This window comes from Cheilinus undulatus, linkage group 3, assembly GCF_018320785.1.
Source record: "Cheilinus undulatus linkage group 3, ASM1832078v1, whole genome shotgun sequence".
Taxonomy (NCBI): Eukaryota; Metazoa; Chordata; class Actinopteri; order Labriformes; family Labridae; genus Cheilinus; species Cheilinus undulatus.
This window is the reverse complement of record NC_054867.1, coordinates 22,605,291-22,627,160: the sequence shown is the minus strand read 5'-3', so window position 1 is coordinate 22,627,160 and position 21,870 is coordinate 22,605,291. Positions and strand designations below refer to the sequence as shown.

The following is a 21,870-nucleotide window of genomic DNA, read 5'->3' as shown; positions in this document are numbered from 1 at the left end:
TTGTTTTACTTCACACTGAAATGTGAAAACCTTCACAGAAAACAAGGTCACTCTTTGACTCCATAGAAACTTTTTGAAGCATCTTTCTTATGTGCAAAACTACCACTGTGGGAAATCATCTTACCATGTCTTGGCTCAGTCATGGCTCTCCATCTTCCCTCTTCTCTTTTGTTGCCAAAAGGTAGAAACCTTGACTGAATTGTGGCCACTGCTGCTATTTTTGCTGTCTTTGTAGTGCCATACACCACCATGGGCATGTCTTTGATAGCAGGCATGCATATGAGAACGATGTGGTTTGTGGTGCTGGCTAATTGCTGAAAATATGAATATTCATCTCCTCTGGTGCTGAGAAGGAGTGACAGTTTTTGGAGCGAATGCAGGCGTCCTGGAAACAGAAGAGAAGGACATAGAGGCCTTGATGCATTATGAGTATGCATGAGACAACCTTTGTTCAAGTGTCAAGCATGCTGAAATGAGCTCTACAGTGTGAATGCATAAGTGTCTGTTTGCACATCTAAAGCCTGAATGTTTCAAATGCATTTTGTACAGGTGTTGCTTCATATGCATGTACATTTATTCATCTACATCTGCATATCTTTGTAGAAATCTGCATTTTTCTCACAGACCTATCTTTCAAACGTATACGTATGTGTGTTTGTGTGTGGGCTGGGGGCTAACACCATTGTCTGCCTTCCATTCAGCATCTGAAAGAGATTTCCCACTCCACATTTCACCGAGACACTCATCCCTCCAAGGAATCTGTGTTCACACACAAAGTTCTTCTCCATTCACAACATGCTGGTTTGAGTCCCCACAAAGGGAAACAATGGTGTATATTGTGTTGTCGCTTCCAACAAGGCCTCATCAAGTAATATCTTACCCATAGGATTTCATCAGACATCAATCCTGTGTTTGTGTGTTTGACTGCGTGTCGATCTGTTTGCACTCACATATTACTGGTTCTCTGCCAATCTCGTTAGCAAACACATTAGCACCGCCTGACATCCACACACATAACAGGCAGCTGGTTGTATCAATCAAGAGTGACATTTTAGTGAACTAGATACAGCTAATCAGTCCGTTCTAAGTAGCTTAAAAATTAATTTTGCACAATTTATCAAACTCAGGCTGAGTGAGGAACTCCAGAAGTTAACAAGTGCATAATGTAGCGTTTAAACACCAGAGTGCGTGTGTGGCGGCATACACCAAAAATGATTAGCTTAAATGTTTAAGCAGATTAGGAAGAGGAGAAACTTTTCGCCAATTAATTTTGCAGTAAATACACTTTCATCAATAACATTCAACATGTTAATTTAGATGTACAACTCCAGTTTCATCTATTTCATCTTACGTTCCTGCGTTGTGTTCAGTGCAACACTCCAACCACCAACCACAGTCAAACCATGACTGCCCGCTTTGAACAACGATGTGGTTATTGTTATGTACATGTTAATACACCCAGTGCATTGGTGCGATTATGGGGGGAACACTGACTCCACCTGAAAGGTGCTGGTGTAGCCATTAATGCATGTGGCACTCACTTACAAGAGTTCAAACCATCAAAGCACGAGACATGCGCCCACACTTACTCAATGCTGTTAATCATACATTAGTGCAGACTGTCACGCATGGGGACGTCCACATTTAAAGATCTCTTGTCATTTTTTTACTATAGCTTACATCAATCAGTTGAGCTCATTGGCGGTGCTAAAGATGACTTTGTAATTGAAGTTGTAGTGTATGAATAGATTATAAAGAATGAAATAATACACTGATGAGAAAGAGAATAATGCTTTGTACTCTAAGCATGTTACATCGCATTAGGTATTGCTTGTCCCCTTCCATCCCCAGTTCCTCTCTACATATATAGTAATATCTCTGACCTGTTGTATTAAATTGATTGGTTTTTAGGCTGAGCAAAAGAACAGTTATTAGTATTTTTAAAATCAGTCAATTATAGTTTGAGACAATTCCCATGCATAACACCAAACGCTCTGTTTTCTGTTTGAAAACTTAAGAAATATCTGCCTTTTGTTAATATAGTTAATAAAGTTTTTGGGCAGTTGTAAGGACAAAAAAGCTGTGTCATGATATCACCTTTGGCTGGCCACACACTACTCGACTTTAAGCCAGATTGAAGGCCTGATTTGCCTCCCCTGACAATTGAGTGGAGGCTCATAGCAAATGATTATTTGTCTGAATAATCTTCAAGTGTGTGGTGTCAACATGATTTTTTTGCTGCTTAATAGCCTCACAGACCTTGAACTGTAAAAAACAATTTTAAGGACCGGTTTTAGGTTTCCAGGGGATCATTCTCATTCTAATTAATCAAAAAGGCATTACTATTGATAAATATTAAATAGTTGTGTATCAAAATTCAAAAATTCTGGTAGTGGAACAGCTGTGTTTTGAAATAATGCCTCGTTTGGTGCAACTACAAGTATTCTGTAGGTAAGTCAAGACAAAGAATTATTTTAAGTTGTGAAATCCAAAGAGTGCCACCAAGAGGCCATCATTATCCACAAAGGATAACTTCCATATTCACTTCTGCCTTCTCTTAATTATATTTCCTGCCATTTCTCTGTCCCCTCTTTCTGTGCTACCACTCTGTTTGTGGTCTTTCCTTAAAGAATTGTGTGTTTGTATGAGAGAGCATCAGAAATGTGTACTGAGACACTTGTTGTAGGCATGATGCTATCTTTCCTAATGGAAGCCTGTCACTAGATAGCTCTGTCTTCCTCTGATCTCTCTCTGTTTTAGTCCACCATCTCTTCCCAAAGGATGGTATGATAGAGCCGGCTGATAGGGTTAGAAAAGAGGACGAGATGGATTGGGAGGTTAATTGTTTTCTCTCTCCCACCAATTTCCCCCCTCCTCCCATTTTTTCTTCATCATTATCAATCGTCTGCACAATCGGTCCGCCTGTTGCTTGAGAGTGATTGGGCTGGAAGGATATAACTCTCCCTGACTGTCACTGGATGAGGCCAATCATAAGTCCGTCTGGCCCACGGAGCTGCTCTGAATGGCGCATGGCTCTTCTTAGTCCCCTGTCTGAGCTGAGGGCCACACTTGGTAGAACAATGAAGTGTTGCTCGTGCATGACAGCACTTGGGATTGTTTTGAATTTGAGTCAAGTTTCTTTTCAAATTCATGCACAGCAGGCCTCGTCAGGCCCAGTCATCAAACCAGATGGGAAAAAGCTGAATAGAGCATAATGACAGAATTTCTTTCAGTGCTCAGTGTCAAAAATTACAAGAAGAACGAGCATGATACTGAGTATAATACACTTGGAAAGACATTTGCTCACTAAAATGAGGGCAAATGATTAATTGTGTAATTCTTAATATGTTAAATAACACAGTATTATCTGTAAACTGTAAAAGTCATGGTTTGTGAATTGCCAGCACAAAAGGTTTCTCTTTCTCTGTGCTTGTGCAATACCTGTTTGACGGACTGACAAAGCCCCTCAATTCTCTTTAAAACTCATAAAAAGCAATGTCTTTTTTGTTTTTTTACTTTGTAGACTTTCCTAAAAACACACACACAAGGAAAGTCTTGGTCTGCATGTTATTTTTTTTTTCTCAAGTGAGTCTGAATTTTAAACTTAATGCATGAAGCTTGAAAACTTGAGCGAGTCAACGAAAAATACTGTCCTGTTGTATACTGGGACTGTCATAATCAATATAAGAGAGTAGTAGTTGGAGCCACTGTTTATCTATTTGCATCAGTTTTATCCATTCTCCAGTGATTTGCGGTCTTTTCTACTAATCGATTTTGTGAAACTAGAGCCCAGCACAGGACTCTTTTCTTAACCCCGCTCCTGCAGCACCTGCTGTCCACTCCCACCTCCACCTGCAACAGGTGTGTCAAACCCCACCTGCAGGGAGAGAGTTTCCTCCCTTAATGAAGGAAAAGTCTAGAAAAGAATCACAACACTCACATCCTCGTCATGCCTAACACACAGAGAAAAAAGAGCAGCTGGGAGCTGGGATTAAACTCCTGGTTATAGCTTAGCAATAGCTACATTAAAATAATAATTACCAGCTTTTACACATCATTTATCATAATTTATTTTTAAGTCATACAGTGGTGGATGTTTCCTGATCTCTGGAAAATGCATGTGTCATTAAAACTGCAGCACAGTTCCGTCAGTTCTCACAGACAGTAGACTAATCTCTATTAACCCTGTGCTATTACAAACCACATCATTCAAATCTTAGAGTATTTTTATGGAGTAGTTTAGATAATTCTCCATGGGCTAATGAAATGTATTTTATTTTTGAGGAGGTGGATATGTCGTATATCTACAGGAATAATTTATGTTGCAATGTTTATTCACTAAAAGAGAAGCTCATCATTAAGTTTGAAGAAAAATGGCATGAACATGTTCTGTCCAAACCAAAACTAAGTATGTATGTCCTGATTAAAAACACATTTATGCCTGAACTGTACATTATATTTTGACTATCTAGAAGCCAAAGATCCTTGATAGCACAGTTGAGGTCTGGTATCCTTCCTCTGGCTATTGAGATCGGTCGATTCAAAAATATCCCCAGAGAAAATGGACTCTGTGAGCTGTGTGATTCAGGAGAAATAGAAAGTGAGTCCCACTTTATTTTGCATTGTACCAAATATGATGACTTAAGAGAAGTATTGCCTCATGAAATGACTGGCCAAATTCCTGAAATTCTGCAGTTGACTGATGAGCAAAAAATGGAATGACTGTTTAAGTTTGATGTGTTTAAGCTTGCTAATTTTGTCTCAAAAGCCTGGAAAAGAAGAAAAGGTACTTTATTTAACTAATTAATTAATTTTTAGTTTGTCTCCATCTTCCTTTCTGTTTTATAATGATGAAAGAACTACCATGCACTCTGATCCTGGTTTTGTCTGAATTCTTGGTGTCATGTAAGCCCATGTGGGCTGCACATATGATTGTATGTATGACACAATAATAAAATAAAAACTTCAAAACTTCTTAATGCAATAAGACTAATTTGTTAGTACAGGGTAGCCCCCCCCCCCCCACAATAACTGCATAATGGCTCAGCGTCTCTGGGCACCTGTGATTAGCCTACAACATAGCTAGGGGAGCATTAACACTGTTCCTTTTGACTTACTAACAAAGTTTTAGTGCATGCACTTTATTGTGGAGCTTTTACAAACAATTACACTGTTTAGCTGTGAGAGAGCTTACTTTAATCAATGGCACATAATGACGGACGGGGATGGGGAGGGGGGGAAACTTGAAAGTCACCACAATTTTGGGTTTTATTGAAAATCTGTACACATTTATGATTTTTTTATGGCACCAGTCTCTAACAAGTCTCCTGAGAGGTATCAAGGGCGACTGGAGCAGTGGTGTGGCGTGCAAATTGAGACACAGAGACACGCTGCGAATAATAGTGGTGAGAGAAGTGATTCAGTAGTATTGATGAGTCAAGTTTCTATGACATAAATGATGTGGGTGATTAGACCTGTCATCATGTCCTCTCTCCTTGTGATCTGATTATTAAAACTTCCTCAGCTTATTTCACAGGAAAAAATGAGAAACGCTGATCAGATCTGCGTGAATTTCTGCATGTCTTCTGATTTGTTTGATACTAAAATCTTTCCATCAATTCTCTGTAATTTGTTATTTTGGTATTACAATCAGAAGGTCCCATTAAGCCTGTTTGCAGTGATTTTAAATTTCAGCACAAGCCAGTCAGACAGATTTGTTTATCCTCTCCACAATCACCATTCGTCTATACAGGTACCACCAGACATGAGCCACTCACAGCTCCTCCTATGAGAGCAAATGAAAAAAAGAAGCATTTGTCCTCTCTTCTTCCTCCTTCTCTCCTCTTTCTCCCTCTGTCTGCATCTATGGTGGTGGGTCACCTGGCAGTGCTAATGGAAATGCCAGCTGTGTGGCTTTTCACTCCTCACCAAGTCCATTTACTAAAGTGACAGAGTCATTTACCAGGCCGCCGGCCTCTCCCATCCTCACTTAATTAGAAGACCCCGAGGCCTGTCTACCTGAGCTGCTCACATTTACACTCTTCCTCTCTCTACAGTCTCTTTTCCCTCAATACTTTGTTATCTTCAGTTTCTTATTCTCTGTCTCATCCTTTGTCTCTGTCTCAGTTTCTCTTTGCTCCTTCGTCTTTCTTCATCTCTCTTTTTCCTCTTTCTGTCAGACTCTCGTTGGTATGAGGGACAGAGTTTTCAGAACAAATGGATAGACACAGAGTGAGTTTATTGACCTGTAGTTTGACATTAGATCTTTTTGGAGGAGGTAATGGGAATCATGTGGTGAGGGTATAGATGAAGAGCGATGGTATCAAGTATTATTTTTGTTTTCTTACTTTTGACTCACTCCTGGTCTTTTCCTTGTTATTTTAAATAGAAAATCCTAACTGTTGATTTACTCATCTATTTCTTTGACACTTTCTCTTTCTTGAAGGACAAAGTCTTCAAATATTTTTGTAGGATAGGATGATTTTCTATTTTTTATGTACTTTTGGCAAGTTTTACTGCTATTTTCATTATTATTTGACTTTATGAAGGCCAAGGACATCTCAAACTATAACCACAGTGTACTTTTCTACAAACTATAAAAGTTGTGTAACATATTTTGTATTAAACATTCTAATGTAAGCTTATGCTTACAACTGAGCACTTACAAAGCTTTTTTACTGCCTTACATGTGTGCATTTTTGTGTACTTTATATGTTGTGTAATAGCTGTTTCCTTGGAGAAGGGAATTTGAGTTGTCATCCTCATTGGCCTCGAATCCATGATATGTGCACGCTAAAATGACAAATAAATAGCTTCTTTAATCTGCCTCTTGTTTTTCCTGAGATGGAGTGTGGAAGAAGAGATCAAAACAGCATTTCAGAAGAGCAAAAAACAATGGAGCGGATGAATAATTGAGCCCAGTGCTGGAGAAGGAGGATAAAACGATAAATTAAAGAGGCGAAAGAGAAGGAGAGCTCAACGGGAGGGAGAAACAGCAGACAAAACGAGGGAGATAAAGATAGCGAGTAGGGCAGTGGGTGCAGAAAAATACTGCAGGGAGCAACTTTTGAGAGTGAAAACAAAAGATTACAGCTATCATTGTAGGCACTGTTTTCTTCCAATGTGACACTAAAAGACCTAATTCACTAAAACAGGGCTGCTGCAAACAGTTTAAGTTGACCACAATGACCAGATCTGTCAATAACGTCTCGGCAGTGTAGCAGCAATTTAGCACTTGGAAACAATTCAGCAAATTGAATGTGACAGCGTATGATTTTTCTTTTCTTTTTTTTTTTCTTTTTATTTTGGGAGGGGGGGGATGCTGCAATTGCCTTTTTTTTAAATTTTCATTTCTACTTTTACTGATGTCCCGTCTCTCCATCCATCCTTAAGCAACTCTCTCTCCTCTGTTTTCAGTGGCAACCTCTCCAAGTCTTGTTTGCTCTGCTGCTTATCTCCAATCAGTCAACACATTGAGCTCTGAGCCAGCCATTGATCTCCTAAGCCCCTTACAATCCAGTCAATGCACAAATGCTGACCCAGCCTTTGATACAACACCCTATACTCTGCCCCTGAGTGAGCAGGTAAACCAGCGCTGGAGGAACTCTCTCACCTACATGGACACCCTGTAGGGAGCCATGTTTTGGACTCAGGCATAGCCAGAAAAGCTGCAAGATGCTGATGGAGGTCCCATTACTAATAATATTTAAGGCATGACCTGCTGGTACTGAAGGTGACAACATGAATTCTAGTTACTACAGTGTTGCTTCAAAGATACAGGTGCAACCTAAGAACAGTAGATATGCTTCTAATTCATGTGAATCAGTTCATGACATTTGTTGTTAGTAATGACCACTGCAGCTACTGTATGCTGCTGTTATACATATATAAGGCCCTATGAAATCTGTTTTATTTTTTTCCAAATTCCGTTTTTTCCATTTTAAGTTTTAGGAATTCTGTTTTTTAATCTTTCCACTAATTTTACTATGAAAAAGAGTATCTTATTTATGTAAATAAATCAAATAATCACTTTTAAAATAGAAACAAACTTAAATTTACTGAAAAAGGGCCACAGTTGGCTGGCTGTTACACTGGTTATATTTATTTTGTATCAGCCAGCCAACTGTGGCTGGCTGATACAAAATAAATATAACCAGTGTAACAGTCAAATATTTCCAACTAGGGGTGTAACAGTACAGAAAAATGTTGGTTCGGTACGTACCTAAGTTTTGAAGTCACGGTTCGGTACGTTTTCGGTACGGTAATTGAAGCGAATGAATAAAATTTATTTATTTATTTATTTTTTATTAAATTGTATTAAAATAAATAGGCTGAATAAATTACATTAAAATTATTAATAATGCTGCAACCCCCTTCCAAAAGTTCTTCAATTATTAAAAATATTAATAAATAAATATATTTTTGAATTTTTTTTTAATTGATATATTGACATATTTATACCCATTCTTCAAACACTAAAATTTCCCAGCCAACTTGAACGCATCATTATACAACCGTGCGTTAGCTTGTTAAGTATGCTAATTAGCATCTTTCCTGCCGATGTCAACACAGACCTCAGCACTGGATTACTTTTTTCACCAATGGGACCTACTACAAAGTTTGGGAGAACTTTTTACAGCCCATCTAGGAAGATAAAGAGGTTAGAGGCATGTGAAATCTGAGGATAACTTTACCTATGATGCAGCTGCAGACATGAAGGAGTCTGCTCTCCCCCTGTTCCGAGGCTGATTGTTGAAGGTAAAGATAATTTGATTGACAGAGCCAGAGCACCAGCGTTATAATAAAAACTACCTTAAAGAATAGAAAGTTCATAATTGGCTGGTGAGACTTTTTGTTGTTCCTCCTCTTTACAGTGACGTTCTTGTTTGAGTAGACCCTTTTCAAATGCTTTTATTGGTCTGCTGGATGACATGCTTTTAGCGACACAGTTGCTAAATAATGTCAGCGCTATTGTTGTTGTCTTTGTCCACTGTTGTATTTTACTGGGAAACAAAGTGTTCTTAAACAGGACACTTTTATCTGGGAATATGCAGGCTGTTGCTGTCATTTGCTGTGGTTGTGTGGTTGCCAGGACAGTGTGACAGTGAGTTGCTCTCTGGTTTTCTGTCTGTGTATGAGCTTTGTTCCACATGTATTCATTCGGTACACATCTGTACCGTACCGAGAGGCCTGTACCGAATCAGTACGGTACGAATACATGTACCTTTACACCCCTATTTCCAACATTTTAAGACACATCCACATGTATAATCACACTGTATCCTAACTGATGTTTATAATGGAAATGAAGAAATTCTTCTGTTCTCTCTAACACAGAGTGATAGTTACTTAATAAGAAAGTAACATTAAAGTTAAATGGTTAAAAGTAAACCTGTTACCTAAACTTTTCTCTACTCTCTCAGTATGTAACAGTCCATGCAGTTTGACGCTGCATTTTTCTACTCCTGACTATAACGGTTCTCTCATCATCTCCCTCCATACATCGCTGTCTGTCTGCCTCATATCAAACCGCTACGTTAATGCAGACACTTGTCGGCTCGTTAAGCAACCAAAGGGAACTACAGTATCTACGGGAGGAATTATTTAACTAACTGTTACTCGAATTTAACATCATTTAGACTACCGGACTTCATAACATCTCAAGCCCGTCTGACTCAAGTTTGAAGCCCTCAAGAGGTGAGAAGGTCTTCACATTGTGTCTCCAGCTGTGTGTCTCGCACACAGACACGCCTCTCTCTCTTTCCGTGACTCTCTGGTGTGGTGTGGTAATACTCGTAGCACAGATGAGTTTCCTTAAAGGTGCAATATTATATCGCATGGTTCTGCCCTGTGTTGAGCTACGTGATGTTTGCCAGTGTTTCGTGCAGCTGCTTTGACATGCTGTTATTGTTTAGGAGGGAGCGGACTGTTTATGAAGTGAGGCACAAGTTGTGCCCCGCTTTAGTGATCCCACCGAACATATTCCTGGATATACGTTCCTCTTTCTAAAAAGCACAGCATTTCAGTCAAATTCATTTAATTTCCACGATTTCGGCCTTAAATTGTAAATTCCGTTTTTATTGGCCATTCCACGATTCCTTTAACACTGTAATCATAGGGCCATATAGACGTGCAGTGTTAATTTCGTTGACTAAAACTATGACTAAAACTATTCATGGACAGCCTTTTTCCATGACAACAACTAGACCAAGACTAACAAAAATAGATCTATGATAACTAAAACTGACAACAACTAAGTTTAGTTTTCGTAAAGGTGACTAAAACTAGTCTAAAATGAAATGTAGTTTTCGTCGGACATTCAAATCTGTGATATTTCTTCAGGGTGCATAGAACACACTACCATGATTTGGTACCAGATTTAAGCAAGAAAGTAAATGCTTGGATTAAAAGTAAAGACTAAAATGTGAGGACTTTTTATGGACTAAAATTAGACTAGAGTTTTTGTCAACTAAAACTAGACTAAAACTAAAAAGGATAGGAATGACTAAGATGTGACTCAAACTAAAATACATTTAATTTGGCGCGCCGGTAGTCGAGTGGTTAAGGCGCATGCCATATACGCAGGCGACCCGGGTTCGAATCCGGCCCGTGGCACTATTTCCTGCATGTCTCTCCCCGCTCTCTCCCCTGTTTCCGACTCTATCCCCTGTCCTATACTATCAAATAAAGGCAAAAAGGCCAAAAATAAATCTTTAAAATACATTTAATTTAAAGACCAAAACTAAGACTAAAATTTAAAAAAGCTGCCAAAATTAACACTGTAGACATGGTAAACTATTTCATGTTAGTTTGCTTGATATAGCTAACATTAGCCATGACAGCGCCACAATCTTTCAATGGTGTCAGATCAAATATCATATAAATCTGTTGCTATTTTACGAAAATTTTAAGAAAAAAATACTTATTTATTCTGTGTCATCAACACGTATAAATTCAGCAACAGTGGATGCTTCATGTATGATGTTAGCATGTGACGTATCAGTGCTCAGGCCTGGATACACTGAGCAGTGTTTGGATTCAGTTTTTAGCGTTGATTGGACTCTTTCTCCAGATTTGTTTCCTGCCTAACCATGGCTAGTTAAGATTACAGAGTAAGATTTGGATAAAAGGAGAGCAGTAATAAAAGAACTACAGGTTTATGAGATTTCTGAGAATTTTGTCCTTTAAACTAAACATGGGAATCTTGTTTCCTGAACACATGCTGCTTTCTTGAAAGTAGCAAAAAACAAACAAAAAAAAAGACTGTTTTTCTTTTCCCTATATTGGCATCCCACGCTTTGACCTTTTGGGCCTTTTCCAGTAAAACCAGCTCTCTTCTCTACTGGTCCCAAAGCTGCGGGATTAGAGCCATGTGGGGTTAAGTGTAAGGCAAGAGAGGTTCAGTGCTAGTTGTCAGAGGCGCGGGCGTTACTAATTTATGATGCCGAGTCTCATGCAGATATCTAAAAATAACTGAAAATAAACTCCTTTCTCTTGGCTCCCAGACAGCGTAACCCAGAGAAGAGGCTCTTTTCTGTAGATGTCTCCACTACGCCCCCTCCCCCTCCTTTCTACTATAGACTCCCTGTGTGTTTAGATATTAAAAAAAAAAGAAACTGCAACAAGGCAGATCCTTTTATGTCTTTAGATTTAACAACCAATGAAAAGCTCCGTTGAAAGCTTTACAGGACCTTTGGGTTTTTTCGGGGGGTGACCATCTCAAAGCCTGTTAGCTGGGTGTTTAAAGGCAGGTGATGGTGCTCTGTAAAAGCAGATTGGAGAGGAAAAGGTGGAAAGTTTACTGCAGAACGGAGATGTCATGGCATTGCAGTACAGCCGGGGTGGAGGGCTGACAAGAGAGAGAGGAGAGAGAATTGAGTTACGGTGGTGGATGCTATTGTAAATAAGGAGATGGCAAGAGAGGGGAGATGGCGGGCCTGGTTTATAAGGTCATTTAAAGGAGTAATGTGGCATGCTGACGGGAATTGGCTTTCATTAAAAGAGCCATCGAGAGGGACAGAAAGAGGAAGGCAGTGAGGGTATGTTTGGTGTGTGGGGGTGAGTAGACACGTATTGTTTGGATCTACATGCAGTTATACATGAACAGTCCAAGCTCCAGTTAAGTATTTTATGTCCTCAGAGGGAAAAGCAACCATCATTGCTGCTACCACATCAACTGCTGGATGTCACGCCCACTCAGTAAAGCCCAAAGTGTCTTCACTTCTACTAATAAGAGAACAATAGTGAACAATAGGGCAGATATATTATTACACAGGGCAGGGATAAGGTTATGCTTTCTCTCCAAGGACCCACAGTGTTCATTTCATTCAAGCACCCATCATCCTTAATCACAGTCATAATGATTTATGAAGAAAAGGAGTTTGCCTCAATTTTGATCTAAGGAACTGTCTGTTCTTGCTCTTTTTGCATTCTTTTATTATGAAACTTTTTTGAAAGACAGTCTGTGATTATTCCCTTTACCCAAGGTGTCCCATCACACATTTTCAACTATAACTGCGTTCCCCACATCATCCATCTCTCCATTATCTCCTCATTCATTCACTCTCCTTCTCCCTCCTCTGTCATCCTTTTATTATTCGAGACACACCAATCGCTTGTTCAATCCTTCTTCCAGCTCTCCTTTCAGATGAAAACTAGACTCTCACTCGTTTTGACAATGACGCATAGCAGCCGTCTGCCACCATATCCCATCTACTCAGCACAATGTCCTCGCCCGATTCATATTTGTCTTCCATTACACCTCTCTTCCCCCTCTGTTCATCCATCCAGGGAGCACTTCCAGTAGATGACCACCTCTTTTTCCTTCCCACTCTGGTCCACTGTGCTGCTTGTTTGCATCATTTCAGCTGTCTTCTATCTCTGGGAAGCTAGCCAGCTATAAAACTACTGTACTGTTGTCTGTATTGACTCTGGATTGGAGAAGAAACAGCATCTGAATGAATGAATGAGATGCAAAAAGAGTCCTAGGGCTGACAAAGAAGCAGAGTAATGGCAAAAGGAGGATAAGTGGCATATAGTGTCAAGTGTTCTTGTCAGTCTGCCCTGTACTCGAGCAGTGTTGTTAATACCTCCCCGGCTGGTCCAATACAAGACATTTCAGAGCATTTATGAGTTCCACCATGTCATATCTTTCTCATATCTGTGTTGTACTTAAAGCTCATGGAATCCTGGCCTGGATTTAATATTTCAGTACTGCGTGCCTGTGTCCGCCTGGTTTCCGTCCTGCAGCTAACCGGCTTTATCTCCTACCTCAGGCCTGTGCGCTTACCTTGCCATATGTTTTTCTTCTTCTTATCCTCCCATATATCTCTCAGACTCCCCCCTCCCATCAAAAGCTCATAAAAAAGTCAGACCATCCTGGTCCAGATACTACTTCAGTCCCGGTATACCACTTAGACAGGGTTCTCATGGTTAAGATTGTGTGTATGGCTGTGTGTGTCCGCTATAATAGAGTTACCCAAGGGGGGAGTTGTTATGCTGTTACTCACTGACCAGCAGGCTCACTTTGTGCTACATGAGTTAAAGCTAGTCTGTAGTGGCATTTTGATAGATGCACTCACACAAACATGGACAACAAAACCACACACATGGGATGATCAAACAACTCATCAGCTGGGGCCCGTTGGTGAAGAAAAGTAAAGTGTAGCGCTGACACCTTCAACACATGTGCACGCTCAGATGCACCTGCTTTGTGGCAAACTAGTATTCAGCGCATATGCTAGCAATCTGTCTGTCACACACTTAAACACACTTAAGTGCTCACTCAGTGTCTTAAAATACACACTCAGGCACTCACACTTTTAGACCCATTGGGAACCATCTGTCGTCACCTTAAACCTGAGGGGCGGGCTAACTTTAACACTTGATCTGGTTTCTTAGGCAACATCTGTAGCCTGTCACCAAGCTCATACATCTATAGTATGGCAATGAATGACTGACCAACACAGGAAGAATATTCACATACAGTGCTGTGAAAAAGTATTTGCCCTTCCTTTGTGCTTATTTTTCACATCAGTGTTTCAGATCATCAAGAAAATTTTACCATGAGACAAATATCCAGAGTAAAAACAAAATGCAGTTTTTAAAGGAAGATTTCATTTATTAAGGGGAAAAAAGCTGTACAAACCTCCCTGGCCCTATGGGATAAAGGAATTGTTCCCCTTTTTAAATTTAAATCATTAATTAACTGTCATGAGCCACATTTTTTGGAAAATTGATTTCAGTTTTATTAACCACACCCAGGCCCGATTACTGCCAGACCTGTTTAATCAAGAAACCCCTGACATAGAACCTGTTTGACAAAGTGAAGTCGACTACAAGATCTAAAAAAAAAAAGGCAGCACATGATGCTGCGATCTAAAGAAATTTAAGAACAGATTGAAAACAAAGTCACAGAAGTCCATCAGTCTGGAAAGGGTTACAAAGCCATTTCTAAGGCTTTGGGACACTAGAAAACCATGCTGAGGGCCATTATCCATAAATTGAGAAAACACAGAACAGTGGTGATCTTAAGACCTGCAGGCCTTATTTGACTCAGTTAATGCCAGTTTTCATGATTCAACAATGAGGAAGAGACTGGGAAAAATGGCTTTTTGCTGCATTTTGTTGGCTTTGCTGCTCCAGGACCTGGACGACTTACCAAAAACACCCCACATAAATTCTGCCAGAAAATTCTAAAGGAGAATGTCCAGGCAACAGTTCTTGACTTTGGTTATGCAGCAGGCCAGTAACCTTGAACACACCTGTCTACCTCTGAATGGCTTAAAAAAACAAAATAAATGTTATTGAGTGGCCTAGTGAAAGTCTGGACTTAAATCCAGTGGAGATTCTGTAGCACTATCAAAGACTTCTTGCCAGTTATGGCAAAAGTTTGCTTGCAGTTGTTGCCAACTGTGGCACACCCTGTTACTAGGTTTATGGTGCAATTAGTTTTTCACAAAGGGCCAGGTGGGTTTGGATGACTTTTTCCCTATAATAAATAAAATCATCTTTTAAAAACTGCATTTTTTGTTTACTTGGGTTATCTTTGTCTTGCTAAAATGTTTTTAATTTTTCACATCCTTGTTTATCTACTGGGAAATTGCTGCATATTCTCTGTAGACATTTCTTTTCACTGGGGGTCTGTCCTTGTGCTCCTCTGCCTCCCATCGGTTTTTGAGGTCACCTGTCAATCAAAGCTCTGTTGCCATGGCCACCTGCCAGGTGTCCCAGCATGCATTGCGAGGCCTCTACTGTACACGCTTCACCGCAGGCTGTCACACACCGCTGGACAAGAATCGCTCACCAGAACACACAGATGCACAAAATCACACAAAGACGCAGACACACAAACTCTCTACAGTCTCAGAGTAATCCACACTGGAACTGTCTGCTGAATTGAATCAGTCTGATAAGCTGTCAAACGCTCATCTCCATCCAGCTGAACACCGCTCATCTTGTGAGGTTGATTACAACGGAGATACTAATTATTTCTTCTTCACCTCTCCCTGTTTCTCTCTCTCTCTCTCTCTCTCTCTCTCTCTCTCTCTCTCTCTCTCTCTCTCTCTCCCTCTGTCTTTCTCTCCAGGTGGTGCGAGTTCCAGTGGAAAGCTGTGAGCAGTACACCACTTGTGGGGAGTGTTTGGGCTCCAGAGACCCTCACTGTGGATGGTGTGTCCTCCACAATATGTAAGTACACACACTTATGCAAGAACATTAACACACTTCATCCCGGTGCCCCTCACGTGCAGCCTAACATTGCATTGTACTGTTAGATTTATGTGGATGAAGTGTTGGAGAGTTTTAGGTGTGTCCAGTGGTGATGTCAAAGTGGAAATATCCCTGTGAGCAGTACCACATTATGCCCAAGAGAATTAATTGTTTAAAGCAGAGGTTTACAAACTTTTCAGCCTGTGACCCCCCCAAATAACAGTGCCAGAGACCAGGGACCCCCTCTGGAAATGGGTAAAGCAATGTTACTCAATCCGCAGCTTTCAAGCTGCATGTGGCTCTTTAGTGACTAGGTGCAACTCTTTTAAAGGTTCCTTTAAAAAAAATCCTCCGGAAATCTTTTATAAGGTGAAAACTGTCAACAGTAAAGACTCATTGCAATAAGTCAAATCAAATAATCAATTCCACACAAAGAAGACATACTTTTTTTTTTTTTTTTAGATTTATTTTTGGCCTTTTTGCCTTTATTTGATAGGATAGTGGATAGAGTCAGAAAGTGGGGAGAGAGCGGGGAGAGACATGCAGGAAATAGTGCCACGGGCTGGATTCGAACCCGGGTCGCCTGCGTATATGGCATGCGCCTTAACCACTCGACTACCGGCGCGCCGAAGACATACTTTTTAATTCAAATGAAAACTTGTATATCATTAGCATCGGATCCGCGCTGGACGGAGAAACGTGCGTAAATGTGAGAGACAGAGTGCAGACAAGGGGTCACTGGTAGTAGAGTGGTTAAGGCGCGCACCATGTATACGGACAGCCTGGGTTCAAATCTGGCCTGAGGCTCTTTGCCGCATGTCTCTCCCCCTCTCTCGTCCCTGTTTCCAAATCTATCCACTGTCCTCCTCTATACAAAAAGGCACGAAAAGGCCCAAAAACAAATCTTAAAAAAAAAAAAAAAAAAAAAGAAACGGGTGCAGATGAAGTCCGCTGGTGGTGCATCTCTTCAGTAAGTTTATTCATTGAGGTGTGCTGTCTTGTGTTCAAATTGAAGCTTGTAATGCCCTCGTTGTAACAGATCTCTTCAGTCACTTCCTGCCAGTGTTCTCCCATACTTGTATTTGTTGATATTTTTTGCGATGTGCATCATCATCAAAGAGACAAACACACATGGATCACATTTTCAAACTAGAAAAGCACTCGGAGAGCGCAGACCTCCGCCATTAGCCCTATCTCCCAATAGTGAAGAACCCTTCAAAAAATTCCTGGATCTGTCCCCATGTGGCCCCCACTACGGCATTTGCTGATTAGTCCCTTCCCAATGTGGTGGAAACACGGTGAGGCAAAGCATTGGCTTTGCCACGTGTGAAAACAGATGCACCCATGGTCTCACCGGACGACTGGAAGACATAGCAGAGGGTGAATTTTCCTCTATTCCTCCCAGCGTTGTGAGTATTCTCGCTACAATTCGCTGTCTTTCTCTCTGTTACGCTCCGACTCGTCTCCTCGACTGGGCGTGCATCTTTCAAACTCTGTAAACTCCAAAACTTTGAATAGAAACACACCCAAAAACTGCTGCACCAAAAACTACTGCTGGGATTGAAGTTGCTCATGTCCGCCATCTCCTGGTGTAAAGCGGTAACAGCGCAGACCTCCACCATTTGCCCTATCTCCCAATAGTACAGGATCCTTAAAAAAAATCTAGGATCAGATGGTGATCCGGATCAGTCCCAAAATCAAATCAGTTCTTCCTTATGCCATTTCTGACATTTCCTGAAAATTTCATCAAAATCCGTCCACAACTTTTTGAGTTATGTTGCTGACAAATGAACAAACAAACGAACTAACAAACAAACAAAAACAAACCCACCCAATCACATAACCTCCTTGGTGGAGGTAATAATGTACAATTGAGTAAAACTTGTCCAAAGGTGGGTGTTTTATTTGCTCTTAAATAATGATAAATACTGTCAAAAGCGTAAGAACAGAAAAATGAAAGCAACAAACTGGCAGAGCAGAACGATTTGGGGGGGGGGGGGGGGTGCTGCAGGTGTGAGGCAGGGCTGGTTTTAGTCATTTGGAGGCCCAGGCCAAAGACAAATATGGGGACCCTCCCCCTTTAGCTTTTCAGAGGAACCTTGATAACAGATAAGAAAGATATACAACTTTTAATTTAATAATAAAATATTTTGAGTTACCTGTTTATTAAAAGCATCCCGTGACACCCTGATTGTGTCTTATGACAACCCCCCACCCCACCAGGGTTCTCAACCCACCACTTTGGAAATAAATTTTTAATATAATATAATATAATTTTCCAAGGTAATCATTCATATGTACTCCTCATAGAGCCTTCAGCTAAAAGGATGCACCCCACATTTAAAAAAATGTAAATAATTGGCTTGATTTCATTCAGTGGGATGAGTTTTCCCTTCAAGAGTTTTAGTAGGTCAAAGGATTCCCCTCCCTTGTAGTGCCCTTTTTGGTAACTTCTACTTTAGCTTTAGCTTTACCTTTATTTTAGTCATTCAAAGAGCTGGGTTTATTTTTAGCTTACTAGTAAAGCTTTGATCTATTGCCTCCTCTCATTTAGTCATAGAATTATGATTCATGGAGAAAATCTAAGTTCTTCTACCTGCTGGTGGAGATACATTTATCCTCTCTATACGCCTGTTGACTGGCTAAACCTGTTAATAGCACATAAATAACACATCCTGGCAGCATGCGTCATTAACAACACCATTCATCTCATTAGTATTTACCTTGTTTTTCTGTGTGTTGTTAACATGGTTTTCCACAAGTATGCTTCTTGATACCAAAGTGGGACATTTTTGGCAGTAGATTAAGGATTAGTCATTTCCAGTGCTAGTGTTTGGTTTGTGGACTGGTTCTTTTGTTTGCTCTAAGATTACAGTGTTAGGTTTCAGTAGATATTAAGTAGTGAGAGTAGAGATTTTTGTGGAAAAGAAATCTAATCGCTCATAAGTGTGGTGCAGTTCAGTGACACAGTTTCTGTGTAATCTCACCATTACTTCCCTTTGACTTGAGGGCGTGCATGCACATAGAGGAGTGTGAGAACAGTTACGTGTTATTGAAAGGTGACAGCATGTTAAACCACATTTGGAGCACCTCGAGCATCTGGCATAATGCCATCTCTCTGTGTGTTAATTAAACTTACGGAGCATATCAGCAACCCGTCTCTCCTCAAGGCACATGCATATATTCCAACTGTGTTTCTCTTTTTTTAGCGTACTCAATTTTTGGCATTGACATTTTTTTTTAATCACTTCACAATCATGATGGACTTGAACCTGTAATAACCCTCTGTTGGGGCATATTTTTGACCTCGTGTCCTGAATGCAGCTCACTCATTTCTTACCTGATGGTGCTGCCAAATTTGGCCAAGGCCTCTGTGGATAAAATGGGCAAATATTAACAGGCAAACTATTTATAAGCCTCTTTTCAGCCCTCTGGTGCTTTTAGCCACATCTTATTAAGAGCCATGGTAGTTTCAATTAACAGTGGAATTGAACAGGGAATACAGGCAGACAGAGACACACACACATGTGTTTCTAGGATATAATTCACACAAATTCACACAGTCACACAACAAAGAAACAGGAGAAGGAAAGCGCTTCTGTAATGAGAAAATGTGTGCATACCTTTGTGCATCTCTGCTCATGCCCGTACAGTGTGTGAGTTTGTGTTGGTGACTCTCAGGGGAGCGGTTGGCGACAGCTTTTTCTTGCTGAGCGCGACTGAAGGCTAACTAAACGAGGGGGTTCTCAGAGGAGGCAGTTAGGGTTTTTTTTTCAGCCTCCCTCTTATTGTAAAGGCCCCGCAGAGCGCCACATCAGCACTTTCCTCTCACCACCGGGACCAGTTGTTGTTAGCGCGTAGGTAAAGTGATAGCTAATGCATTATGAATTGCTAATACTAAAACCACTACAATATGGGCTTGTATGCTGATTTTTAGCACGATCAGTTGGCTCGTAATAAGCAGGGGGGAAATTGCTGACCCCATTGATATGCGGCTGGTAGGAATTCTATCATTTTTACGGTTCAGGGAAACTTTAATGATTGTGTGTATATCTTCAGACAAGTTTGAATTTGGTGGGGCTGTAAACTGAAAAGATGAGCGTTGCGTAGTGTTCATATAGCTTAGCCACTGTTGCAAAAATGTCAGGACCAATAAGGTAATGATATAAAGGCCTACAGTAATGGTGGGGGAAGCTATTAGCCTATTTGTCTTGTATTATTGCTCCCTTTTCTGTGTGACGGTGATGGCATTGCTTGTTTGTCATGTTAATATGATTGTCATATTAGTTTAACAGTTGCTCATACTATCCGTCTCCTCTCTCTTCTTACTCATCTGTTCTACCTCCTCCTCTTCCTCTTGTCTCTATCTCTCTTTCCCTCCATCTCCTCTTTCTGCTCTCTAGCTGCTCACGAAAGGACCGATGTGAACGAGCAGGAGAGCCCCAGAGGTTTGCATCAGACCAGAGGCAGTGTGTGGAGCTCACCGTTCAGCCAAAGAACATCTCTGTCACCATGTCTGAAGTCCAGGTATGTCTCCTCATGTCTATGTTCCATGAAACTTTTACCTGTAAGCATACCGACAAAATAGATAACACATGTAGTCTCAGGGCAAACTTTAGTCCTTCAAAGCATTGTTATGTAAAGGCTGAAACCTGTTCAAAACAAAGTAAACTGGTTTTTAAATATTAAGACCTCCATTTGTTTCCACCTGCTTATGGTTGTTTTGTTTATATCTTAATCGCATTTCATCAGGGTCCACAATTGGTGCACTATTTTTTAAAATGGTGATTCATCGCATGCCTTATTGTCTCTTTCAGCACACTTTGGCAGCCACAGTGATGTAAAATAAGTCCACCACTGCTCCTTAATGTCTCATTTGACTTAAAAAACTCAGACAGCTCAGTGAACTAGTCAGAGGTCATCTATGCCTTGTGTGATTAAACATTTACCTTTTTACTTTTCATTTATTTCCCTTAAGATCCATGACAAGTGGTTAAGTGCATGTTAAAATCTTCAATATGCCTATAAAAGCAGGTCTGTATCAAAACAGGAAGCCGATTACCCTAGTGGCATTTTAAAAATGCAACACAATGGATGCGATCAATCATGATTACATGCTTTAAATGATGCAACCTGTTATTTTTGCTCTGGATGCACAATATTGTCAGGGTGATATCAGTACCAGCTAACCTTGCAAAGCAGATGGCTACACCCATTTCCATGTTTCTCACTGGCGAATTCATCTTGCAAAGCTCCCTCCTAACCGTCTTGGCCCGGTTAGAAAGTGACAGGACCAATCAGCGTCGAGGGGCAGTACTTTGGGGAGCGGTGGAGTTGTGACATAAGCAAGCCGCAACAAGAGACCGATGCAATTATGGCAGAAGATATTAGCCTGGATGCTGCTAAAGCGCCAGTTTTATCAGAACTTGATGACATTTCTTTGTTAAAAGAAGAACAAAGAATAGCATTGAGTTGTTTTCTATTAAAAAAAACCAAAGGTCGTGTACTGACATGTCTGCAGTCGCTATGATTCGCGTTATGCAGCTCTCTGTGGAGTTTACTCCTTGGTAGGGGCGCAGCTCGGTAGCGGCTACGTCACCTGTTTTGTTGCTCTGATTGGCCCGTAAAGATGTGACAGACAGAACGTTCATCCAATCTCCCTCCGAGTTTTTCTTCAAAGGCTCTGCCTTTAAGTAGTTTATTAGATCGATGTGTGAAACAAACCCATCTGGCATGTCAGGTTAAGTATCAGCAGATATTAGCTTAAAAAGTGAATTATTATTATAAGCTGATATGAAAATGTCTTTTATCTATTAATAAGTTAGTGAAGTTTTAGGGTGGACTTACAGACCTATACATCAGCTGAAGTCTTTGACTTTATTCATCGTCATACTTTATTTTGTGAAGTGTGTTTTAAAGACTGAAATTTGTTCATCCTCAAGCTGTAAATTGTGTGTTCTAAGGACTGAAATTTTAGGTCTTAACTACATTTAAATATCAGTATTGATGTCAGTATCAGTTTGTAAATTACAGCATAATGGATATCAGCAAAAATCCAATATCATGCATCCCTAATTTCTCCATTTGATGGTACCAGAACTTCTGGGGTTTTAAAGAAAATACAGTTAAAAGCTTGTATTTCAATGCAAGATACTGCAAACG

The 21,870-nt window shown here is 40.4% G+C and overlaps 1 protein-coding gene across 4 annotated transcripts in view; it reads left to right on the top strand.

Annotated features, from left to right (window-relative positions):
- The window catches only part of LOC121503357 (plexin-A1-like), a 262,690-nt gene that overhangs the window by 119,963 nt on the left and 120,857 nt on the right, over positions 1–21,870 (top strand). For all 4 annotated transcript variants that reach the window (XM_041777706.1, XM_041777716.1, XM_041777725.1 and 1 more), the window contains exons 5-6: positions 15,587–15,687; positions 20,112–20,235. In XM_041777706.1, the coding sequence (XP_041633640.1) occupies positions 15,587–15,687; positions 20,112–20,235 (225 nt within the window). The remainder of the gene's footprint in view (positions 1–15,586; positions 15,688–20,111; positions 20,236–21,870) is intronic.